The sequence below is a fragment of the Tiliqua scincoides genome, chromosome 1 (genome assembly GCF_035046505.1).
Source record: "Tiliqua scincoides isolate rTilSci1 chromosome 1, rTilSci1.hap2, whole genome shotgun sequence".
Lineage (NCBI taxonomy): Eukaryota > Metazoa > Chordata > Lepidosauria > Squamata > Scincidae > Tiliqua > Tiliqua scincoides.
In genome coordinates, this window is record NC_089821.1 from 232,344,114 (window position 1) to 232,366,146 (window position 22,033).

The following is a 22,033-nucleotide window of genomic DNA, read 5'->3' on the forward strand; positions in this document are numbered from 1 at the left end:
CACCTCCAGAGGTGACACAAGTTCAAGGGGACCCATTGGGGTTGTGGTGGCTTACCCGGGGGTAAGGGGAAGAGTTTCCCTTTGCCTCTGGCTGAGCCAGTTCAGGGCGCTATCTTGCACTGGATACAGCACAGGCCTCCTGGCCTACCTGTTCGAGCGCAAGATAGGATTTTGCTGCACCTTCCTTGGCAAATTGGTCCATGGAAACAGGATGCCAAACAGTGTGCTATTCCCCTTCATAATGGGCAGTGCATGGGAGAATTTTGCATAATTGTAAAAAGGGACTAACATGATGGCCCAATCCTGTCTCCTACCAGTTTATGCTATGTAAGTGCACTGCTGGAGCACATGCTGCATGCCATAGTGGGAGAGGTATGTAAATATATTTTTAAGCCATTTCTGCCCAACGTTGCATATACGCAACAGGGACCAAATGTGTACATCTGTGAGCTGGGCAAAAGTGAGTTACCTTTCCGTAGGCTGCCTGTCCATTAGTGGGTCTCCTCAGATCTACACCAACTATTTAGCTGGCATAAGTCCAAAGAGCCTCAGGGGGTGTGTCAGAGTGGGAAAATGGATAGGATCTTGGCGTATGCTAGTGCCACTGAGATCTATCTCCTCCCACCCCCAGGCTACCCTCTACCTGCTCTGAGCTGCCCCTCCTGTCACCGCACTTGTTCCAGTACAGTATCCATGATCTGCTGGCAGACAAATGGAGCCTCTGCTCCGGAGTGCACAAAGGTGGTCCATCTTTCACGTTTACATAACTTAGGGCGCAATCCTAACCCCTTATGTTAGTGCTTTCCAGCACTGGCATAGCAGTGCCAATGGGACATACGCTGCATCCTGCAGTTGGGTGGCATTCATGGAGGCTTTCTCAAAGTAAGGGAATGTTTGTCCCTGACCTTGGAGCTGCATTGCCCTTATGTCAGTGCTGGCAAGCACTGACATAAGGGGTTAGGATTGCGCCCTTACATGCGCCCTTTCATAGCTTACATAGCTTTCATGCTTACAAAGATAACAGGGATTACAGCAGCAGATTGTGAGATCTGCTGCCTGAGGCCTTGCATAGGACTGTGCTGGTAATAATTACAAAAAGCTAATAATACAATTACACATTATAGTTTTATCAACAGGGAATAGGGGAAAATATCTGCATTGTCATTTGTAAAGATCATACATGTCTATTTAGTCACATGAAAATATCCAGTAAATGTAATCAGAGCTTCCTGAGGCATGCCCAGTAAAACAGACTTCTTCATATATGAATGTGTTCACAATTTGATCCAGTGGGGGTTCTTCCCTCTATAACTATGTACATCTGTGTTGGTAAAATGACATGTGTGAAGCAGCACTTAGAACAGGTAAATCTTTTCCCTTCTGATAGGAGAACTTCTTCCAAGTATGAAAAGCATTTTGTGGCTGAAGATATTTTAGCAGTACATTTTTTAGAAAATGTAACATAGACATCTGTCTTTTAAATATACTGTTTTCAACCTTTTAGTATAACACTAGGCTTATTTTTATAGAAGTTGTTGTTCACCCAGAGCTTTGGGGACATAGAGGTTAAAAATCCAAATAAAATGTGAATTGTATGACATGTATATAAGCATTAAACAACAAATACTTCAGAGTTATAGAGGAAATCAGTGCAAAGTTCTTCAAGCTGGAGAAGGCTACTCTGTGCAAGGTACCAGCCCCCATGAGATTCCATGACATTTCTTTGACAATTTAAACCTGGCCTAACCCATCACCCATCTTGACCCTTATTTATGGAATTTACAAGTCATTAAATTATTCTTTTACAGAGGGGCATGTGATAAGATGGAATATTGGCTCTTTCTTAGAAGATCCAATGGATGCCAATAAGGTGAGGAAACTGGTATATTATATTTAGTAATTTTTTTTTTTACTTATAATAGGGAAATATATCCTCATTTCACTTTGCTGTTTTAATCCATGTGTTTTGCTTTTTAAAGAAAAATCAAAATATTTACACCAAAATTCAGACTAAAGAAAACAAACAATAAAGAATTAGAATTACTCAAAAACATTAAGGATGGATTTAGTTAATGTCTTTAGGTATTTCCTCTGATGTACCCTGAGTCTACATGACTTTTATTGCACAGGGTCATGATAATTACATTTGATTCTACTGGAGTCTTTAACATAACCTGATACTTTTAGGTGTGGTATTTATCCCTCTGGCTATCACCTTGCACAGGTTCTCTTATCAAATATTCAGATGACCTGCTTGATACAGTTGGTGGCATTGGTAAAATTACCAGAGCTATTTTTTTGTTTTGTTTTGGTGAGGCAATAGGTTATATGGATATTTGACATGCATGGTGGGGTTGGCACTTTATACTAGGAAGCTTATGAAATGTGGTATCAGTGATTGTGTGACAGGCCATAATTATGCATTTTGTGGAGATGCATGTCTAGGTGCCTGGATCTCTGCTGCAAAGGAGCAGAGGTGGGACAATTTTAAGTCAAAAAATGACTGGCAGGAGAAGGTGCTCACACTTCCAATGCCTATTACAGCAATTTTCAACCTTTCTCATATCTGCACACAGTGCACTGACAAGGCACTAAAATTGTCAAGGCACACCATCTGGCTTTTTTTTTTGACAAGGTACAACATGCTGTTGGTGGGGGGCTCACATCACTACTGGCGCTACTAATAAATGACCTTCCCCCAAACGCCCATGGCACACCTGCAGACCATTCACAGCACACCAATGCACTGCGACACAGTGATTGAGAAAGCACTGGACTCCCTGCAGCCCCCTCCCCTCTGGATGCATGTTTTTGACATTATGCAAAAAAGTGGCTGGGGGGAGATGGTTGTGGATTCAAGTGCCAAATGGGGGAAAGGTTTAACACCCTGCTCCCACCACGCTTCCATGTAACATCTGACCACTACTTTGCAGCTGCATTGTGAAGATCTGATTTTTAGACTGGGTCTCCACCAAGTGTGTACTTACATCTTGAGAGGACTGAATCCAATTCCAATTGGATATCTGGAAAAAAACTCCTGGCAGAAAGGGTGGTTGGGCAGTGGAACAGATTGCCGAGGTAGGTGGCAGATTCTCCCTCACTGGTGATCTTCAAGCAGAGGCTTGACAAGCATCTGATGGAGATGCTGTAGGAAAATTTCCTGCTAGAGGCAGGGGGTTGGACTAGATGACCATTTAGGCACCTTCCAACTCTATGAGTCTATGAATCAGATGTATGTGCTGCTGGCAATGTTTCCCCCATCCACAAGGTGACCTAATTCTTTGTTGGTTGTTTGACTGTGTTAGGCTGACTCATCTACACCTATTCATGGTCTTTGCTTTAGGCATCAGTGGTGTGGATGTTTGAACTTATTAACATCCATCGATGAAACAAATATTTGCCTGGCTTATTTTAACTTCTTTTTTATGGCAGCATGCAAAGCAACAGGTTTGCTGGCGAGCTCATTCCACAGCAATAGTCAGCCTGTTTTATGACAACGAGAAGAACTTAGTGGTGACTGCTTCTATGGATTGTTCCATCAGGTTAGTTAGCATCAGTGCTCAGCATAGCAATCTGTCTCTCAACAACAACACTCTCTCTGCTCACAACACTCTCTACATCTGTATATACAATTTTTGTGCTTTGTAAAGGTCTCACAGGCACAAATGTTCCCAGGCTTGTGGCACACCTCAGTAGATTGGCATTGAATAAGGATGAATGAGACAAATATATAGATGCAACACAGTACAATTTATTGCAGGAGGTTATTGCCCAACAAGAGGAAGAAGGAATAGGGAAATTTGGGCTTACCTGTGAACTTCTTTTCCATCCCCAGTCTTGAACATATGAGAAGCTCCTCCCCTCTTGCACAAGTAGGGTCAGCTGATCCAAAGTCTTCCAAGGAGGAGGGGCTTGCCCAGGTTCCCCAATCTATGACTGAGCCTTAGGAACCCCTTCATGTAGCAGGTTGAACACAAACAAGATCAGGAGCAGATAATAGGCCAGCAACAGGTATCTGTAACAACTTTATAAAGGAGCCTGCTGAACTCACTCCTATCACAACTGGATCCCTGGCTGGAGCTGTGAGCTGCCCCTTTCAATTTTGGGCATATACACACCTATAGCCAGTCATGGTGGACAGACTGAGAGCCCGATCCTATGGTCCGCACCGCACATCCATGGCACGGACGACAGTCGCAAACATGCCGTAAGGCACATTTGCGGGGCTTGCAGCCCGGCTCCCGCTGGAGCTGGCTCAGCTCTGGCTGGCGCTGTCACGGGTTGATCCCCAGTCCTGACATGTAATTTACTGGCTGCATAGTGGCAGGCCTGAAGCCTTGACCAGAGCAAGCCAGCACAGCCCCCTGGGAACTTGGAGCTGATGCAACATCGGGTGATGTGCATCAGGTGACCTTATGTGAGTGCGTGTGTGTGTGACAGCACCTGCATAGTCAGCATGACTGTGCAGTATTTCCTACACTCTCATTGGCTGCAAGAAGTATAAGTTCCAGCAGGGGCAAGCAAAGGTGGGGGAGATGCAGAGTAGTGTTGAGCCGGAGGCTACGTCCATTTGTATTGAGAATTGTGTACCATTTGTACTATCTGGACTGTAAATATTTGTATATAGTAAAGAAGGAGTGTGGTGGAGAACTTCTGCCTTTGAGTCCTTCTTTCTCGCCGGGAGCAGAGAGCGCTCCGACCTTGGGAGATAGGCACAATAACAACTGGGCAGCTATCTGCGTGCCACGCCATCGGCGGAGCTCCAGCAGCAGATACCGGAGCCGTCCCAGTGGCCTGAACACAGCAGCTCGCAACAAGCGCTGAGCCAGTGAGCAGCAGGTGCCCAGGTTCTGCAGCTTGGCGGTCTCTGTAGGAGGAGCTCCGCAGGATCCAGGGCGCTCGGGTAGGGCTGCTCACCCTACATGAGCGCCTTCACTTTAGCGGCAACCGGACAGTCACCACTAAAGTGAGTAGCCCCATTGAGGGGCTGCTTCTCTTACTCAGGGGAAGGGGACAAATGTCCCCTCCGTGGCGTCGCTGGGTCCCGCAGCTCCGGGCAGCTCAGGATTGGGCTGTGAGCCACTCTGGAACCATAATGCCCTTTGAAAGATATTCATTTCAAAAGATTTAGAATGCTGTGTGTTTGCTAAGCTTCATATGTGACATAACTAAAAAGGCCTTTCCCCCTCCCCATTTAAAAGGTATATTTTAACATTTCTCGGGGCGGGGGGGCTCTTTTCACAAACCATGTAGGCTTTGGCATGCAGCCAATGGACACTACTGCGGCTATTTTGGTCAACACAGGCCGTTTGAATTCTCTGAATCTGCTGATATAATTTTGCCCTGTGATGTAAATGAACTTCCCTTGACAATAAAAGAGGACAACAAGTATATGGAAAAAAAGCAGAAGTTTGAATATCCTCTAGTCTTTGACCGGGAGAGGTAAGGCTGGACCTGTAGCATTCTGCATTAGATTGAAAGTTTACACTTTGTTTACAAGTTATTCCTATATGGAATAACGATGGCATAAAAGCCTCCTAAAAGTCATTGGAACAAGAGGTTATTTTCATAGATTTGGCTACCAAATTTGGATATCCAGGAGAAAGAAAACTTTGGATATAACCCAGTGAGCTTATGAACATTAAGGTGGAACCTGAACCAGATGGGTCCATCTTCAGATATTTGCATAAGGAGTGGCACAACTCATGCCACACAGCTGGTTGTCCACCTGCTTTTCTTCTACCATGTTCTTCAATCTCATCAAAAAATGCTAAAGTTTTCTTGCAGTTGGTATGGACATACATTGTCCTTCCTGCCATTGTCTCATTCTCCCCCCCCCCCATGGATGACTTTTTTGAGGAGAACCAAAAAAGCCACTCACCCATACACCTTGCTAATTAAGGGTGCAATCATACTCGCCCTTGGGCCGACACAAGTCCCTTGCGCTGGCCCAGGAGGCCCAGAGTGCTGTAAGGCACGTTTGCACCTCCTTCAGAGTTGGCTGGGCCAGCATGCGGAGGTGCACCAGCCCATGGAGGCTGAATCCAGCCTCTGTGCCAAGATAGGGAATGAGTTTTGTGTCAGCCAACCTCGACCAATGCAAGGTTCTGGGGAGGGTGGTGAGGAGACGGGAGGGAGGCATTCCAGGACGGGGGGAGGGCGGGCAGAGGGTGGCCCTGGGGTCGGGTGGGCAGGGAGCAGGAAGTGGGGCTGGGATTCGGCTGTTATGCCAGATCCTAGCCCCCATACCTGAGCAGTGCAGAGCAGCTTCAAGCTGCTCCGCTCTCCTCGGACTTATGCCACCTCCGGAGGTGGCACAAGTCCAAGGAGACGCATAAGGGCTGCAGTGGCTTACCTGGGGTTAAGGGGAAGAGTTTCCCCTTACCTTCGGCTGAGCCACTTTGGAGTCCTATCTTGCGCTGGATACAATGCAAGCCTCTTGCGTGTTCCAGCACAAGATAGGATTGCGCTGCATGTCTGCACAAGTTAGGTTCTGACAGTGTTAGACAAAAGTGAAATGAAACATGACTGGAGCTTCAAAACCTAGCCAGACTTCTTTGAAAAAGATTGTGTGCATCAGGGTGGTAGTTTCTGACGATTTGTAATTCTTGCCCTGTCAAAAGAAGCAAGGAAAGAAATGTTCTTATTACCTGGTTTGAAGCCTCCCTTTTTTGTTGTTGCTTTTACACTTGTTTAAATGTTGAAATGCCTTATAGCCTCCGACGTTTGGGATGAGAGGGAAAAGCTGTTTTCTTTTCTGCCTGCCCATCCTGAGACAAGGATCCATATTCACACAACCCCTAAAATAACGACCTTTTAAGTCACTTTTTTTCAAAAGCTGTTGAGTTATCTTTAGTTATCAACTCAACACCTACAGTGTATTTTGTTACAGTGTAACAAAATTCATATTTCAAAAAACCCTGTCACAATTGAACATTTTATATTTCAGGTAGGTTCAAACAGTTTTCAGTAGAGTGGCATTTTTCATTTAGGGGATAAAATATATGTAGTGCAATCCTACATCCCACTGTGCTCACTCCCTAGCAATCGTGTATTGGAGTCCTCAACTGACAAAGCTGCTTTACAGCTTATTTTTATGTTTATTATAATGTTATCATTTAGCTCTTAACTCACATAAAGAGTAACACTATTAAATACAGTAGTGTTATATAATTAACACTTGGCGGGGGAAAAATGCCTGATTTTCCTCCCTCTATCTCTTCTTTTGACAGGTGGAAGACACTGACCAAATCCTCTTTGACTTCAAAAAAGCCTGGCCCTTTGGAGGTTGATCAAGATTTCAAGTTTTTCAAAGCCCTGGCCTCACCTATGGTAATAAGGGTCAATTGCCACTTAGATCTTCTTTCAAAATTTTGCTGATAGAATAAATAAGAATAAAGCCGTAATCCTAACTAGTAGTTAGTAAAGCCATAAAGCACATTTGCGCCTCCTCGAGGGGAAGCCGGGCCAGCGCTCCGAGAAGCGCTGGCCTGTGGAGGCTGACATAAGTCTCTGCGCCGGCTTCCCCTCAGATGCCGACTCAGATGGGCCGACGCAAGCGGAAAAGGGAGGCGGGGGGAGGCGGGGAGGGAGGGAGGTGTTCCTGGGCAGGGGAGGGCGGGCGGTGGGCGGCCCTGGGGGCGGGTGGGCAGGGAGTAGGAGGCGGGGCTGGGATCCAGCAGTTATGCCATATCCCAACCCCTGTTCCCAGAGAGAATGGAGCAGCTTCAAGCTGCTCCACTCTCCTCAGACTTGTGCCACTTTCAGAGGAGGTGCAAGTCTGAGGAGACCCATTGGGGCCAGCAGCCCTTATCCAAGGGTAAGGGGAAAAGTTTCCCCTTGCCTCTGGCTAAGCCACTTACGACCACTATCCTGCGTTGGATACAGTGCAGGCCTCCTGGCTTGCCTGTTCCACCACAGGATAGGATTGTGCCCCAAGGCTGTAATCCTATACACATTTACCTGGGAATAAGTCCTATTAAAATTCATTGCAGTTTACTCCTGAATAGACATGCCTAGGAATGCAGTCTAAGGGCTTTTTATTCACACAACACTAATATGTAATTCAAATGTAAAACCTCCCTCATCCAGAATGTAAGTGTAATTTGACAGTATCTCTCTGCTTTCTATCATGTCTTTAATAATATTCATGTGTGCACTGAAAGGCTCAAAACTTTTTTGGTCTTGTGTGAAAATGTGTGTGTGCTTGGTACTTATGAAACTGTAGCATAAAAAAGATTACATAGCCAAAAAGTGGCATTTGTGCCTTTGAATGTCTACAAATCCATTCTTCATCTCTTTCACCCTGATCAAAAGTTTCAAGCGTCAATTGTGAAGGCCTGACTACATGAGCATAAGAAACTTCTGAGGAAGACCACTGGTCCATCTATTGACCTTACTAGATATGTGCACAAACATGTGCACAAGAAGTGTGTCCCAAATGTTCAAAAAAAATGCCTCTTTTTCATCAAAAGTAGCAGCGTGGGGATCAAAGCAATGGCTTACTCTTTCCCTGTGTGCCACTTTTGTGCTGAAAATTGCCTCCCTGAAAAAGGAATTTGCTCTCAAAGTGGCAATCTGAAGAAACTGCTGCTTTAGGGATTTCAGCCCAAAAATGACACGTGGGAAAGAGCTTGCCTCCTTTCTGTGTGCTTTGGTCCCAAGCAGGGTCACCCTGTAATTTGCAGTTTTTGATGAAAAAGAGGCACTTCTGGTGGGAAGCACACCCCAATGCACCCATATGTGCACATGTCTAGGTTGGTCCTAACACAGGGCCAGACTAGATGTTACATGGAATGTGTTTTGTTTTTGTACATAGCACACTGGGAGATGCAACAGGTTGGTAGGGTTTTGCTCCTGCTGTGATTTTGATCTTGATCATATCCCTGGCTTTCAGCAGAAGTAGAAGTTTTTATTCTAATTAAAATATGAGGAATGCATGATCAAAATTGGAACAACATGGTCCAACAACATGGTCAAAGTCCAAATGCGCCCCTTTCCCCCCATTGTTTTACCTCATTCCCTCTGCCCTGTGCTAGTTACAAAAAACAAAACATGATCACATTACACTTTCATCATCGCATGTAGTGTGACCCTAAGTATGGCTTACACTGCCTAGTAGTGGCTCTCCAGAGTTCCAGCCTACTTGGAGATGCCAAGCATTGAAACTAGACCATCTCAGTGCAAAGCATGTACACTACTGCTGACCAACAGCAATTCCCCTACGACTCATGTAGGACACTAGAAACATAGTTCATTATGTGGGTCTCTCCACTTTCATGTATTTCCATGCCAGAACTGTTCTTCAGCCTATATCTGAAAGAACATTGAGCTTTAGAAAAGAAAAACATAAGAACATAAGAACAGCCCCGCTGCATCAGACCATAGGCCCATCTAGTTCAACTTCCTGTATCTCACAGCGGCCCCACCAAATGCCCCAGGGAGCACACCAGATAACAAGAGACCTGCATCCTGGTACCCACCCTTGCATCTGACATAGCCCATTTCTAAAATCAGGAAGTTGCACATACACATCATGGCTTGTAATCTGTAATGGATTTTTCCTCCTGAAACTTGTCCAATCCCCTTTTAAAGGCATCTAGGCCACATGCTGTCACCACATCCTGTGGCAAGGAGTTCCACAGACCAACCACACACTGAGTAAAGAAATATTTTCTTTTGTCTATCCTAACTCTCCCAACGCTCAATTTTAGTGGATGTCTCCTGGTTCTGGTGTTATGTGAGTGTAAAGAGCATCTCTCTATCCTTCCCATGCATAATTTTGTATGTCTCAATCATGTCCCCCCTCAGGCGTCTCTTTTCTAGGCTGAAGAGGCCCAAACGCCATAGCCTTTCCTCATAAGGAAGGTGCCCCAGCCCAGTAATCATCTTAGTCACTCTCTTTTGTACCTTTTCCATTTCCACTATGTCCTTTTTGAGATGCGGGGACCAGAACTGGACGCAATACTCCAGGTGTGGCCTTACCATCGATTTGTACAACGGCATTATAATATTAGCTGTTTTGTTCTCAATACCTTTTCTAATGATCCCAAGCATAGAATTGGCCTTCTTCACTGCTGCCGCACACTGGGTTGACACTTTCATCGACCTGTCCACCACCACCCCAAGATCTCTCTCCTGATCTGTCACAGACAGCTCAGAACCCATTAGCCTATACGTAGTTTTGATTTTTTGCCCCAATATGCATGACTTTACACTTTACATTGAAACGCATCTGCCATTTTGCTGCCCATTCTGCCAGTTTGGAGAGAGCCTTCTGGAGCTCTTCACCACTCGGAAAAGTTTGGTGTCGTCTGCAAACGTAGCCACCTCACTGCTCAACCCTGTCTCCAGGTCATTTATGAAGAGGTTGAAAAGCACCGGTCCCAGGGCACACCCTTGGGGCACACCGCTTTTCTCTCCATTGAGAAAATTGCCCACTGACACCCACTCTCTGTTTCCTGGTCTTCAACCAGTTCTCAATCCAGGAGAGGACCTGTCCTCTAATTCCCTGACTGTGAAGTTTTTTCAGTAGCCTTTGGTGAGGGACCGTGTCGAACGCTTTCTTAAAGTCCAGATATATAATGTCCATGGGTTCTCCCGCATCCACATGCCTGTTGACCTTTTCAAAGAATTCTAAAAGATTCGTGAGGCAAGACTTACTCTTACAGAAGCCATGCTGATTCTCCCTCAGCAAGGCTTGTTTGTCTATGTGTTTTGAGATTCTATCTTTGTTGAGGCATTCCACCATCTTACCCGGTATGGATGTTAGGCTGACCGGCGTGTTTCCCAGGTTCCCCCTCCTTCCCTTTTTAAAAATTGGTGTTACATTGGTGTCACCCCAGCACTGTCTGTTCTAGTGGCTGTCTGCTGGTATTCATTTGCATCTTTTTAGATTGTGAGCCCTTTTGGGACAGGGAGCCATTTAGTTATTTGATTTTTCTCTGTAAACCGCTTTGTGAACTTTTAGTTGAAAAGCGGTATATAAATACTGTTAATAATAATAATAATAATAATAATAATAATAATAATAATAATAATAATAATAATAATAATACATTTGCTACCCTCCAATCCTCTGGCACTATGGCCATTTTGAGGACAATTTTGAGGGACATTTTGAGTATAAAATGGCAACCAGTTAACACCACCGTTTTTTCATAGATGGATGTAAATGTGTATCCAGATGACCATTTGATTATCAATGTTGTCTAATAATAATATGGACCATATTATCAAAGACTGTAATAATATTGCTCAGAGTATTGTCCAAGTTTTATGAAAATATTAATGAATGTATTAAATATTTCAACTATTTATTTCTTTTTCTGGAATTGAAAATATGTTGACCATGTGATTTCTATCTCACAGATTCTTAAACAACCTCTGGAAAGTTTCAGATCTGCAAACAAAGATGCTGGTGTCATATTTGGTTGTATACCTATCTACCGGGTGAGTTCAAAGTAATTTGCTTCAGTGGAACTTACATAGAAAACTAAACATTAAAATTGTCAGCGAAAATCAGTGAAAAAATTGTGACTTGCAACTATTTACCTCTGCATTTTGTAACAGTTTTGTACACTCAGAGATTTTCTATTTCCAGTCTCATACATCAACTTCTTTATATATTAGAATGTTTTTGTAAGATGCATCTCCCTTTCAGTTAGTAACATAGTGATATGGCGCATAACAAAGCTGTATTTAGCAGAATATCCTAATATCTTTATACCATGCTAGATTTATGGTAGATTGCCTTCTGGGCGTAGACTTCACTCAGTGCCAAATTACATGATATGGAAGATAGAAGTTAGCCTGGGAATTTTTCCCTTTTAAATAGTGTGATGGGGTTGGGGGAGGACTTGAGAATTTTGCTCCCACCCTGCGGTTCAAACCCTGATTGTGTGCCCCTCCCTTGCACATTATTTATAGGAGAAAGTTCCCATTGGCAGCCAAAGGAAGATATTTTTTCTGTAAATAGTACATGGAGGGGCACATGGTTGGGGTTGGAACCTTACTGGGGACTCTAAATAACTCCAGCTCTCCCAATTTTACACCTTCCATGCTATTATAAAGGAAAAGAAGAAAGCTCCAGGTCAACTTATGCATTTCAGATAACATGAAGTTTGTTTTAGCTTGTCTGATCTGAGGGGAACCAGGTTTGATCTCCATCCTAGTCTAGACTGTTTTGATCCTTCACATTATCCTCCCCTCCTACCAAAAAAAGGGAAAAAGAAAAAAGACCTGACTTGTGCCATCATAGACAAAGTCTCCTTCTCCTGTTATTTTGGAGACTGAGCTTTGTATCAGGAAGGCACCAGTTCAAACCTGGCCTTTTCCACAAACACATTAGCTCAGCATTTCTCAACATTTGTCTCCCACTGTATCACTTTGCATACTCCACCTATTGGAAGTACCACCAGAAATAATTGGTGATTACATCATCACCAGTTATGTCTGTATTGGGAGGCCAGATGCAACATGACAAACACCAGTAAGAGGCTCAGGGCAGACTGAAGGGATTTCTGAGTGCGCAAAAAGCGCACACTGGAGCTCTGTCTGCTGAGCCAAGCCTCCTACTACTGCTTGCATTAAATTGCTGGATGGCTGGGGTCTGGAGGATCCTGTGAGTACCACTGAACATCATCTCAAGTTCCACCAGTGGTACAAGTACCACTGGTTGAGAAATGCTGCACTAGCTGGCCTTAAGTAAACCATTATCCCTCAGCCTCAATCTGCAGTATGGGGAAATGAATGAATTGGATTCAAAGATGCCTGATGCAAGTGAAGCCACACTTAGATTCATATAAAGCACTTTCCTGATTTCCTAATACCTTCCCATGGCAGCCCTACCACCATGTCTCATTCTATGTTGTTCCGGATGGTTCCTCAGGAGTGGATTCTTAGGCAGTGCATGTTGCTGAGGTGGGGAAAAGAAAGTGCAATTGTACTCCACTTTGTGCTTCTCTGCGTCTACCGCATGAACTATCACTATGCTATTGTGAAATATTTTGAACATTAAAAAGTGCCATATATGTTGTTTATTATTACTACAATGAGCTTCTTTAACCTCTCCTTCCTACTCTACTCTCCAGACCAGTCCTTCACTCAAATTAACTGCCTTGCTATGTTTGTGGTGTTTTCAGTCATGCCTCTTTTCTTCCTGCTACCAATGCTTTCTGCCCAACTCAAACAAGCAGCCTCCAAGTTTCCATTCATACAAAACCCAGGTTTCTTCCTCTTCGTGGTCATGGCACCCTTGCTCCAATGACCAGAGTGACTGGCCCACTCATCCATTAGTTGAGCCTACCCTAGATCCAGATGTGGTAATTTGATGTGTAATGGACAGAGAGAGGGAACTGTAAAACCTCTATGTCAGTGGTTCCCAAACTGCTGAGTTGCAACCCATCAGCCAGGGAAGAACTTGTCCCTTCCCCTTTAAGGGGCGGGGAGGGAGGTAAGGCAGCAACTCAAATCCCAGGATCACACCTCTGCTAGGGATGGGAGGGTTTTTTTTACTTACCTGCAGCCAGTACTGTAGTCCTGGGAGGTTTGGGGGGCTCAGGGAGGCCTCCTTAGGGCTCTAGACTGCCTGATAAAGTCTATAAAAAGAAAAAGAAAAAACAGGCACTTGGGGTTTTTATGATGAAACAGGAAAAGCCTGTTTTTTCTCCCCCTTTTTTTAGACTTTTGCAGGCACAGAAACCCCCAGGACCCCCAAGAATTGCAGTGCTGGCTGCAGGTAAGTAAAAAAAAAACACAACCCTCCCGTTCCCAGTAGCAGCATGATCCTGGGGATTGCATTGGTGCCTTCCCCCTTCTCCCACAACATACAGTGCTCTCATCTCCCTTGTAAGAGTTTGGGAAGCACTGCTCTATGTTCGAGAGATTTTTTTAAAAAATTAATCAGTTCATTTGATCTCCATTCCTCATATCTGCTGGTTGGTCAGCCAGAGCCAATGAGAAGCTGTTCTGACAGTTTGCTTGGGATGCCCACAGGGAAACAAACTCACAGCTGTCATTGTCCTGACAGATGTTTTTTACTTCCTACAAATGTACAACATGATGTAGGTGTATGTTGGATGGAAGAAGGCAGGAAAAGAGGTTTTCAGACAGTATGAACTGATTAGGCTAGCTGAGGTCCTTCGCCGAAGTGCATGTTCAACTAAACATGCATAGCAGATGTGTGGGTTAGGCGAAACCTCTTGCCAAATTCTAGGTTTGGCATCCAGAATATCAAGAATTTTGTTCCAGTGGTGAGCTCGATGCTGCCAAGACTGATACACTACAAATTCAAGCTTAAATTCGTGTTGATTCATGTGTCTAAAAATTCAAGAAACCGATAAATCTTCTCCAGGCAATATGACATCTGGCAGTCTTCCATTTCCAGTTGAAACAACAAAGAGTCTTGTAGCACAATGAAGACTAACCAATTTATTTGAATTGGCTAGTCTATAAGACTAAAGTGCTACAGTACTCTTTGTCGTTTTTGCTGCAACAGACTAACGCGACTATCCGTCTGAAAGTTATTTCCAGTTTATTACTTTCAGACATTTTGTGTCATGCTTTCTGACAGAGAAGCAATTGAACGACATGACTTCAGTTTCTGCACTCCCTGCTGTACTGTTATAAATCAGAAATAGCTCAATTAGAATCACAGGGAGTGTAAATGGAAGCAGCATCACATTGCAGCAGCTCTTGATAGCTCCCAAAGTGGAAAGGGTTGAAGAAAAGATAGTTCTGTCATTTAAAAAACAGTTTCTTTTGTATATCTGATCAGCAGCTGTATTGTTCTTGTGTTTAAATAAATTTGATACATTCCATACTAAGAATTTGGACTGAAATGTGACAGTGGCAGTTCGGATATCAATCATTTGAATATGACAATTTGGGATTTCATTGGGAGTCGAAAACTTGGGTATGTAAATAGCTCAATGCTTTACAGCAGTGGTTTCCAAACTTTTTAGAACTGGGACCCACTTTTTTAAACGGCACTCTGTCAGGACCCACCTAGGTTTACCAGACTTTAAAAAAGGAGATCTAGAAAGAAAATATTTCATTTATTTATACAGAATAATAATCAGAAAAAAGACGCTCAAACATTTATCTGCCTATATTTACACATGCTTGCAGACACTTTTAATGGGGTTCTGCACATATGTAGAGCTGACCTTGGAAGCTTCTAGAGCAGGGGTATCAAACTCGTTCCATACAGAGGGCCGAAGTTAGCATTCAGGATGCCTGCTGAGGGCCGGAAGTGATGTCATTAACCAGAAAGTGACATCATTAACCAGCTGATAGCCAGAAATCAGCACTTTGTTCTCATTAATTGCAAATGACAGAAGAGAAAATACACCAATGCTGTTTCAGCAGTAACACCTTAGCACTGCTCAGCAGCTGAGAGCCTGAGGGCCGGATAAAAAGCTTCTGGGGGCCGCACCCAGTCCCCGGGCCTTATGTTTGACACCCCTGTTCTAGAGCTTTGACAAGCATCTTAACCCTGCTCTTGAGTGGGAGAAACCCTGTGCACACCATGTGCCTTGAGGATAGATGAATACCCAATCTCTTTGCTCTTTGAGGACTGCTCCTAGAAAAATATTCTAACCAGAGGGTGGTGAGAAAACAAACGAATTGACTATTACCCGAAGGGAGACAGAGATGGTAGTAGAGCAAACCCTTAGAGAAGAGTTAGCATAGCCTGAAACTTAAGGTGGATATCCTGGACAGAATCATCCCTTGGGTGAATGTTGTATGATACCACACAGGCACCGAAGCATTATCACTTTTCCAAATAAGTCTTGTATGCTGACAATTTTCCCAAGTGGGCTAAAATTTCCTTCAAATCAAAGCCAACTAAGGTCAGATCCTCCACACCATCAGCTTCAGTGCTTTGAATTTATGAAGTATTCAGTCCTGACTCTGAGAGGAGTTTCAGGGTCCAATCCTATCAAATGTTCCAGCACCGGTGCAGCACAAATGTTCCCATACCTTGAGGAGGCCTCTGTGACTGCCTCCCCACCGCAGGATACAGTGCTCCATGGGTACGGTTGCACCGGCACTGGAAAATTGGATAGGATTGGTTCCTTTGTCAGGAGTGTAGATGAAGGCACTCACCCCTTGCTATCTTGAACAAAGGTACAAACCAGATTTGTGCTGGCCCCCAATGTTATCAGGATGCAGTCAGTGCTGAAGTTGTGTATCCTGTTGATGATGTGGGCAATTAGTGGGGGTGGAGGGAAGCAGGGCCACCTCCCATGGGACTAGAATTGAATCCTCAACAGAGTGGGGATGATGTCTGTAGAATTCCTGGCACTTGGTGCTGTGATTCATGCCACAACACTTTCCACCACAGGGCGACCCCAGTGTTGAACTGTAGACCAAGATACCTCAGTGTCAAGGTCTACAATAGGATGTAAACAACCATATCTCTTTGGAATCCCACAGTGATGGCACAATTTTAAAGGTGACCCTGCTTGCCAAATGATGAGGCAGGGCTAACTAACAAAAATATTTTTTTTAAACTAACAATTACTAATCCAAAGGCAGAGAATAAAAATGAAAGCTGAGGTCTCCGAATTTTCTAAGGGCACAATCCTAAAGCACTCTTGGGCCGGCGCAGACTTGCACCTTCTCAAGAGCAAGCTGCGCCAGCACACAGAGATGCACTGGAGCACGGAGGTTGTATCCAGCCTCCATGGCGGCTTGCCCCAGGCCGACGCAGGGGTCTGGGGAGGTCGGGGAGGAGGCAGGCGGTCCAGGGAGGGAGGGGGGCGGTACAGGGGGCAGGCAGGCCTGGGACCCGGCAGATATGCTGGATCCTAGCCCCTGTTTCTGAGCAGCACGGAGTGGCTGCAAGCTGTTCCACTCTCCTTAAGACTTATGCCACCTCCAGAGGTGGCGCAAGTCCAAGGAAACCCAATGGGGCTGCAGTGGCTTACCTGGGGGTAAGGGGAAGAGTATCCCCTTGCCTCTGGATGAGCCACTTTGGGCCCCTATCTTGCACTGACTACAGCACAGGTCTCCTGGCCTGCCTGTTCCAGCGAAAGATAGGATTGCACTACACAGAACAAAGAAAAAGAGAAGTGTTTCTCACAGCATTAACAGTGGTCAAAAAGGAACTGAGGGATTAGGCATCCTTCCTAACTTCAGGAATGTGAGGTTTTGCCCACTCAACAGCAAGGCCTGAATATCCAAAAAGTCTGAATGTGTCTTCAGCTCTCCACATGCGCAGAATTCTACTAGCGTGACTGCAGAGAAACCATAAAGAAGAATGGTTTTAACACACATAAATGAACAGATTTCAAAAATATATATACGTAGAATATTTTTGAAATCTGTTTTTTCAAATCTGAAATATTTTTGAAAACTAAAAAACAAACAACAAATGTCAATGCTGAACACGACTCCACCTGTTAGAGTTAGCAGCTCTTCTATCCCAGTCGTAGTGCTATCTCAATTTAAAAGTTATTAAATTAGTGCATTTGAGAGTTTAAATGAAGTCAGATTTTAAAACATTTTCTGATTACTTCTGGCAGTGTTCATGCAGCAATGCTCCACCTTTATTCCTTCTCACTAGCCTCTCTCTCTCTCTCTCTCTCTCTCTCTCTCTCTCTCTCGTTAGAGATCATAGATATTTCGAGGTAAGCTAGTGGTGCACTCTAGGGGCCAGTGCTGGGTCTAGTGTTTCTTGTTTTTTTATTATTTTTTTAAATAATTTCATCAATATCTAGGTACACAATACCTTTCAGCTCAGAAAAAAAGCTCAGATTCAATTATATTTATGTATATAGACTTCATAGACAGAAGACACTTAACCAGATACTTAACCAGAATTACATTTGAGAAAACAGGAAAAGGTTGCAAATTTGGAGAGGAAGAGATACGCCAGTGTGGAAAACTGGTTTGGATTCTAAGTGGAATTTTTTAAAAACAGTCGAACAATAAAAGCAGTTCAGCAAAGAAAGAAGCAATCTTTGGGAGGTAACAGAATTTTCCTTCTCTGAGGCCTTCAAGAAGTGGTTGGGTAGACGTCTTTCAGGCAGGGATTAGGCACAAAGTATAATTTCCTGAGGAAGATAGTGTAAATAGATGATCAGCTTGACACCTCTGAAGGATATGACCAAATAAGGATATGAAGAAATATGACATAGCGTCCCCTTTAAAAAAAGACTGCTATGAAATGATTCAGTCAGAAGTATCTGTTTCTGGGTTAAAGCAGTCTAATAATGGGTTCCATTCCAGACTCCCTCGTGGATACCTGAAACAGTGGCTACTGGGAACAACTTTTAAAAAAACTTGGTACAACAAGATTTTTTAAAATGTTCCCCTATCTTTTTTAGAGATGTCCCTGGTATCCATGCATAACTGAAACCGTGGCTACTGAATCCATGTATACGGAGGCATGCCTGTAGTGTTTGAATCCCCCTTCAGCCATATATTAACATATGTATTTCCAAGCTTCAATTTTCTGAGCAAAGTCCAGTTATATCACCTTGTAATATAGTAAATGCACTAATCATTCCTTCATGTGTGATGCCTATTAAGCTTAAGGCTATAAAGTACATGTGGAGACTACTGGGGTGGCATTTTAGTTCCAGGTTGAATGCTACCTCAGACATGCCTCCTTCAATGGGCCAGTCCCCACCTGTAAAAGAGGAAAACTACGACTTACCACAAGAGAGCACTGCAAGGCTGAACATGGTAAACACAGAAAAGAACTATATCCATGAAAGAGGCTTTATAAACATTATTTAAAAGTCAATTAAGAGATTTTTCCTTAGACTAGATTTCATGAAATGTTGTAGCCATACACATAATTCTTGCTTTTTCTGAATTGCTTATAAAAGGTTGTAAGTCCCACAAGGCTGAAACATACTCTGACTAAGTTCGAAAGCTCCACGGAAAGTCTTAAGAAACGAAGTAAAATTATCACACCTAATAATTTAGTAAGTGTGCTAAGCATATCTTCATTTTAAGTCTAAGGTTAGTATGGTCCACATGTGGGAAGCATTGATTGGGATTTACTTCCAATCAATAGAATTAAGGTTGCAATCCTAACTTGCACTGGAGCAGGCAGGCCGGCAGTGCGCTGCACCCAGCACAAGTTTGAGGCCAGAAGCGGTGCAACCCGAAGCAAGGGGAAAACTTTCTCCTTACCCCATTTCACGCTGCACTAGTCCCAATGGGCCTACTTGGATCTACGCCACCTCAGGAGGTGGTGCAAATCTGAGTAAAATGGAGCAGCCAGAGGCTGCTGTGTGCCACCTGAGAACAGGGTCAGGATCTGGCCTAACTACTTGATCCTGGCCCCACCTCCTGTTCCCCACCTGCTCCCAGGAATGCCTACCACCTGCCCTCCCCCACCCCGAAACGCCTCCTCTCCACACACCCCTCCCAGACCCCTGTGTCCGCTGAGCTAGGCCTATGCAAACTTATCTCACCAGGCCTGAATCTGGCATGGGGAGGCCAGCGCAACTCCTTGCGCTGGCCTCCCCAACTCTATAAAGTTGGCACAAACATGCCTTATGGCACGTTTGCGACACCCCCAGGTTGGCACAAGTTATTTGTGCTGGTCTAACCCAGGGGTTAGGACTGCATTATAAATCTCTTTAAATCTGAATAATCCATCTGAACTGCAGATTGGACTGGATTTCTGTCAACTGATTAGGCCATTTCCTGTGGGCAGTGTTTTGTTTTTTTTAATGAAAGTTCCTGAAAGATTTACTTCTTGAAATTTTAGATAGTTTCACCAAATCCCAAAGGCATGGGATGAGTAGCAAAAGCAAAAATCATATCCAGAAGTATTCCTAACATTCTTATTGAATCATAGGTGACATTCATAGTCTACAGTCATCTCTACAAATAATTTTTCTAGTGCTGACATAGGCCAAGTAGGTTGGCTTCTCCATATGTTTTCATCTACCAAATCAGAAGTTGCCTGAAGTGACTCCTACTCTGCATATATTAAGTAAATGAAAACTAGTTCATAAGGTACGATTGACTGTGAAATGGGACAGAGGAAAAACTAATGTTTTTTCTTCCCAGGCAAGTAGAAGCAGTACAAGCCAGGTTTACTCCTGCCCTAAGTAGCAGCAGTTTCCTAAATGCAAGTATCTGGGAAACTACATAGCAGGTGCTGAAAGGAATTTGGTGGCCCTATTCAAATAATAAGGCCAATTCAGTCATTCTGGGGCATCACTAAGTTCAGAGTCTGTGCTGACAGTCACTTGCTCCCATCACCAAGTTCTTCCTGCTCTTGTTCTAAGCCCCCCTACACTAAACCTGAGCTGTAAATAAAACATCATGAGCCAGATAGATTCAAGAGAAATATGGCTGATCCAAAAACAAGTGCAAAATAATTTACTGGAGGATCATTGAAGAATTATTAGAAACCGGATGGAAGAGATTTGGAGCACAATCCTAACCAACTTTCCAGCACTGGCATAGCTGTGCTAGTGGGGCATGTGCTGCATCTTGCAGTTGGGCAGCAGTCATGGAGGTCTCCATAAAGTAAGGCATTGTTTGTTCCCTTACCTTGGAATTGCATTGCCTGTATGTCAGTGCTAGAAAGTAAGTTAGGATTACGGCCTTGGTTTCCTAACTCTACCAATAGTTGCAATTGAAACCCAGGCTCCCCTAGATAGGCAGCCACAGATGCAAATTTGCTAGTATCACCTTTGACATTCAGAGAGATTGCCCAAATGTGCATACCTATCCACGTGCATACCTGTCCAGTGAAAGTGGTCATTGGGTTACTTGTCATTAAAACTGGCATAAATAAGTTTACGCTCTACTCTTTGTCTTACAGTCACCACGTTTAGCCAGCCACGGAGGTACAAAAACTATTCATACACCAACGGCATCGTCTGCTTCTTCCCCCAGCCCCACCACTTCCAGCCCAAGTACAAAAACCTCGAAACTGTAAGATGTGTTGCAACTAACAAAGGTGAAAATAAAATCCTGAGACAAAAGTAAAACCAACATTTTCTGAATCTATTTCAAGCAAACACGCACATATAGCCCCCTTTAGTTTCAGCATTCTCTCTCTCTCTCTCTCTCTCTCTCTCTCTCTGCACAGTATCGCATGTTTGTGCCTCATACAGTGCCTTCTATTTTGTTTAGTCATAAGTGTTCTGGGTCAATATTGTTTAACAGACATATTCTGAGTTAGATGTGATGAAACTTACTGAGATCAATGGGTTCAAGTGCACCTAACTCTTGGTTTGTGGTCAATAAGTGCAATGAGAACACAAAGAGAATAAACAGTCATAGGAACGGATACGGTAATACCACAGTTCTGCTCTTTTTGAACAGGCATAGATATTAGATGGGGAAATGTGAGTGCTTTCTCCAAGTCTTCTCTGGTGATAATCCTTAGATTTTCACCTTCTCTAAAAGGAGCTGATAATACTTTAGGATCATCACCATTAGGAGCCAGAACGTGGCCTTTGTTGCGCAGCCATCAGTGAGTTGGTGTATCATTGTCATAATGGACTTAGGCTATGACAGATGACTTGTCAGCATGGTGTCTGAATAGGATTAGGCCTTAATCCATTGTTTTGGTAACAGCTGTACAGCGTGATGATGTTTGCATCCCTCATGTCTTGAGGTACTCCACCTTCTCTCCAGCAGAGGATTTCATGCAGCTCAGTGACGATGATCTCTTTGCTCTTTGCAAGGACATCTGCAAGAGGGATCTGAAGGCCTTAGAAGTGGACCTCAACAGGTGGGAAACCCTGGCCTCTGAGCGGCCCGCTTGGAGGCAGGCTGTGCAGCATGGCCTTTCCCAGTTTGAAGAGACACTTGGCCAACAGTCTGAGGCAAAGAGGCAAAGAAGGAAGGCCCATAGCCAGGGAGACAGACCAGGGACAGACTGCACTTGCTCCTGGTGTGGAAGGGATTGTCACTCCCGAATCGGCCTTTTCAGCCACACTAGACGCTGTTCCAGAACCACCATTCAGAGCGCGATACCATAGTCTTTCGAGACTGAAGGTTGCCAACAGTATGGTAACAGCTGTATATCAACTCCAGAAAAACA

General features: G+C 44.1%; 1 protein-coding gene across 1 annotated transcript in view; it reads left to right on the forward strand.

Moving 5' to 3' along the window:
* Window positions 1-22,033, forward strand: part of WDR64 (WD repeat domain 64) — a 108,487-nt gene that overhangs the window by 78,932 nt on the left and 7,522 nt on the right. The window contains exons 24-30 of the mRNA XM_066623070.1: window positions 1,809-1,870; window positions 3,433-3,542; window positions 5,254-5,442; window positions 7,233-7,332; window positions 11,371-11,451; window positions 18,843-18,941; window positions 20,804-20,828. Coding sequence (XP_066479167.1) covers window positions 1,809-1,870; window positions 3,433-3,542; window positions 5,254-5,442; window positions 7,233-7,332; window positions 11,371-11,451; window positions 18,843-18,941; window positions 20,804-20,828 — 666 coding nt within the window. The remainder of the gene's footprint in view (window positions 1-1,808; window positions 1,871-3,432; window positions 3,543-5,253; window positions 5,443-7,232; window positions 7,333-11,370; window positions 11,452-18,842; window positions 18,942-20,803; window positions 20,829-22,033) is intronic.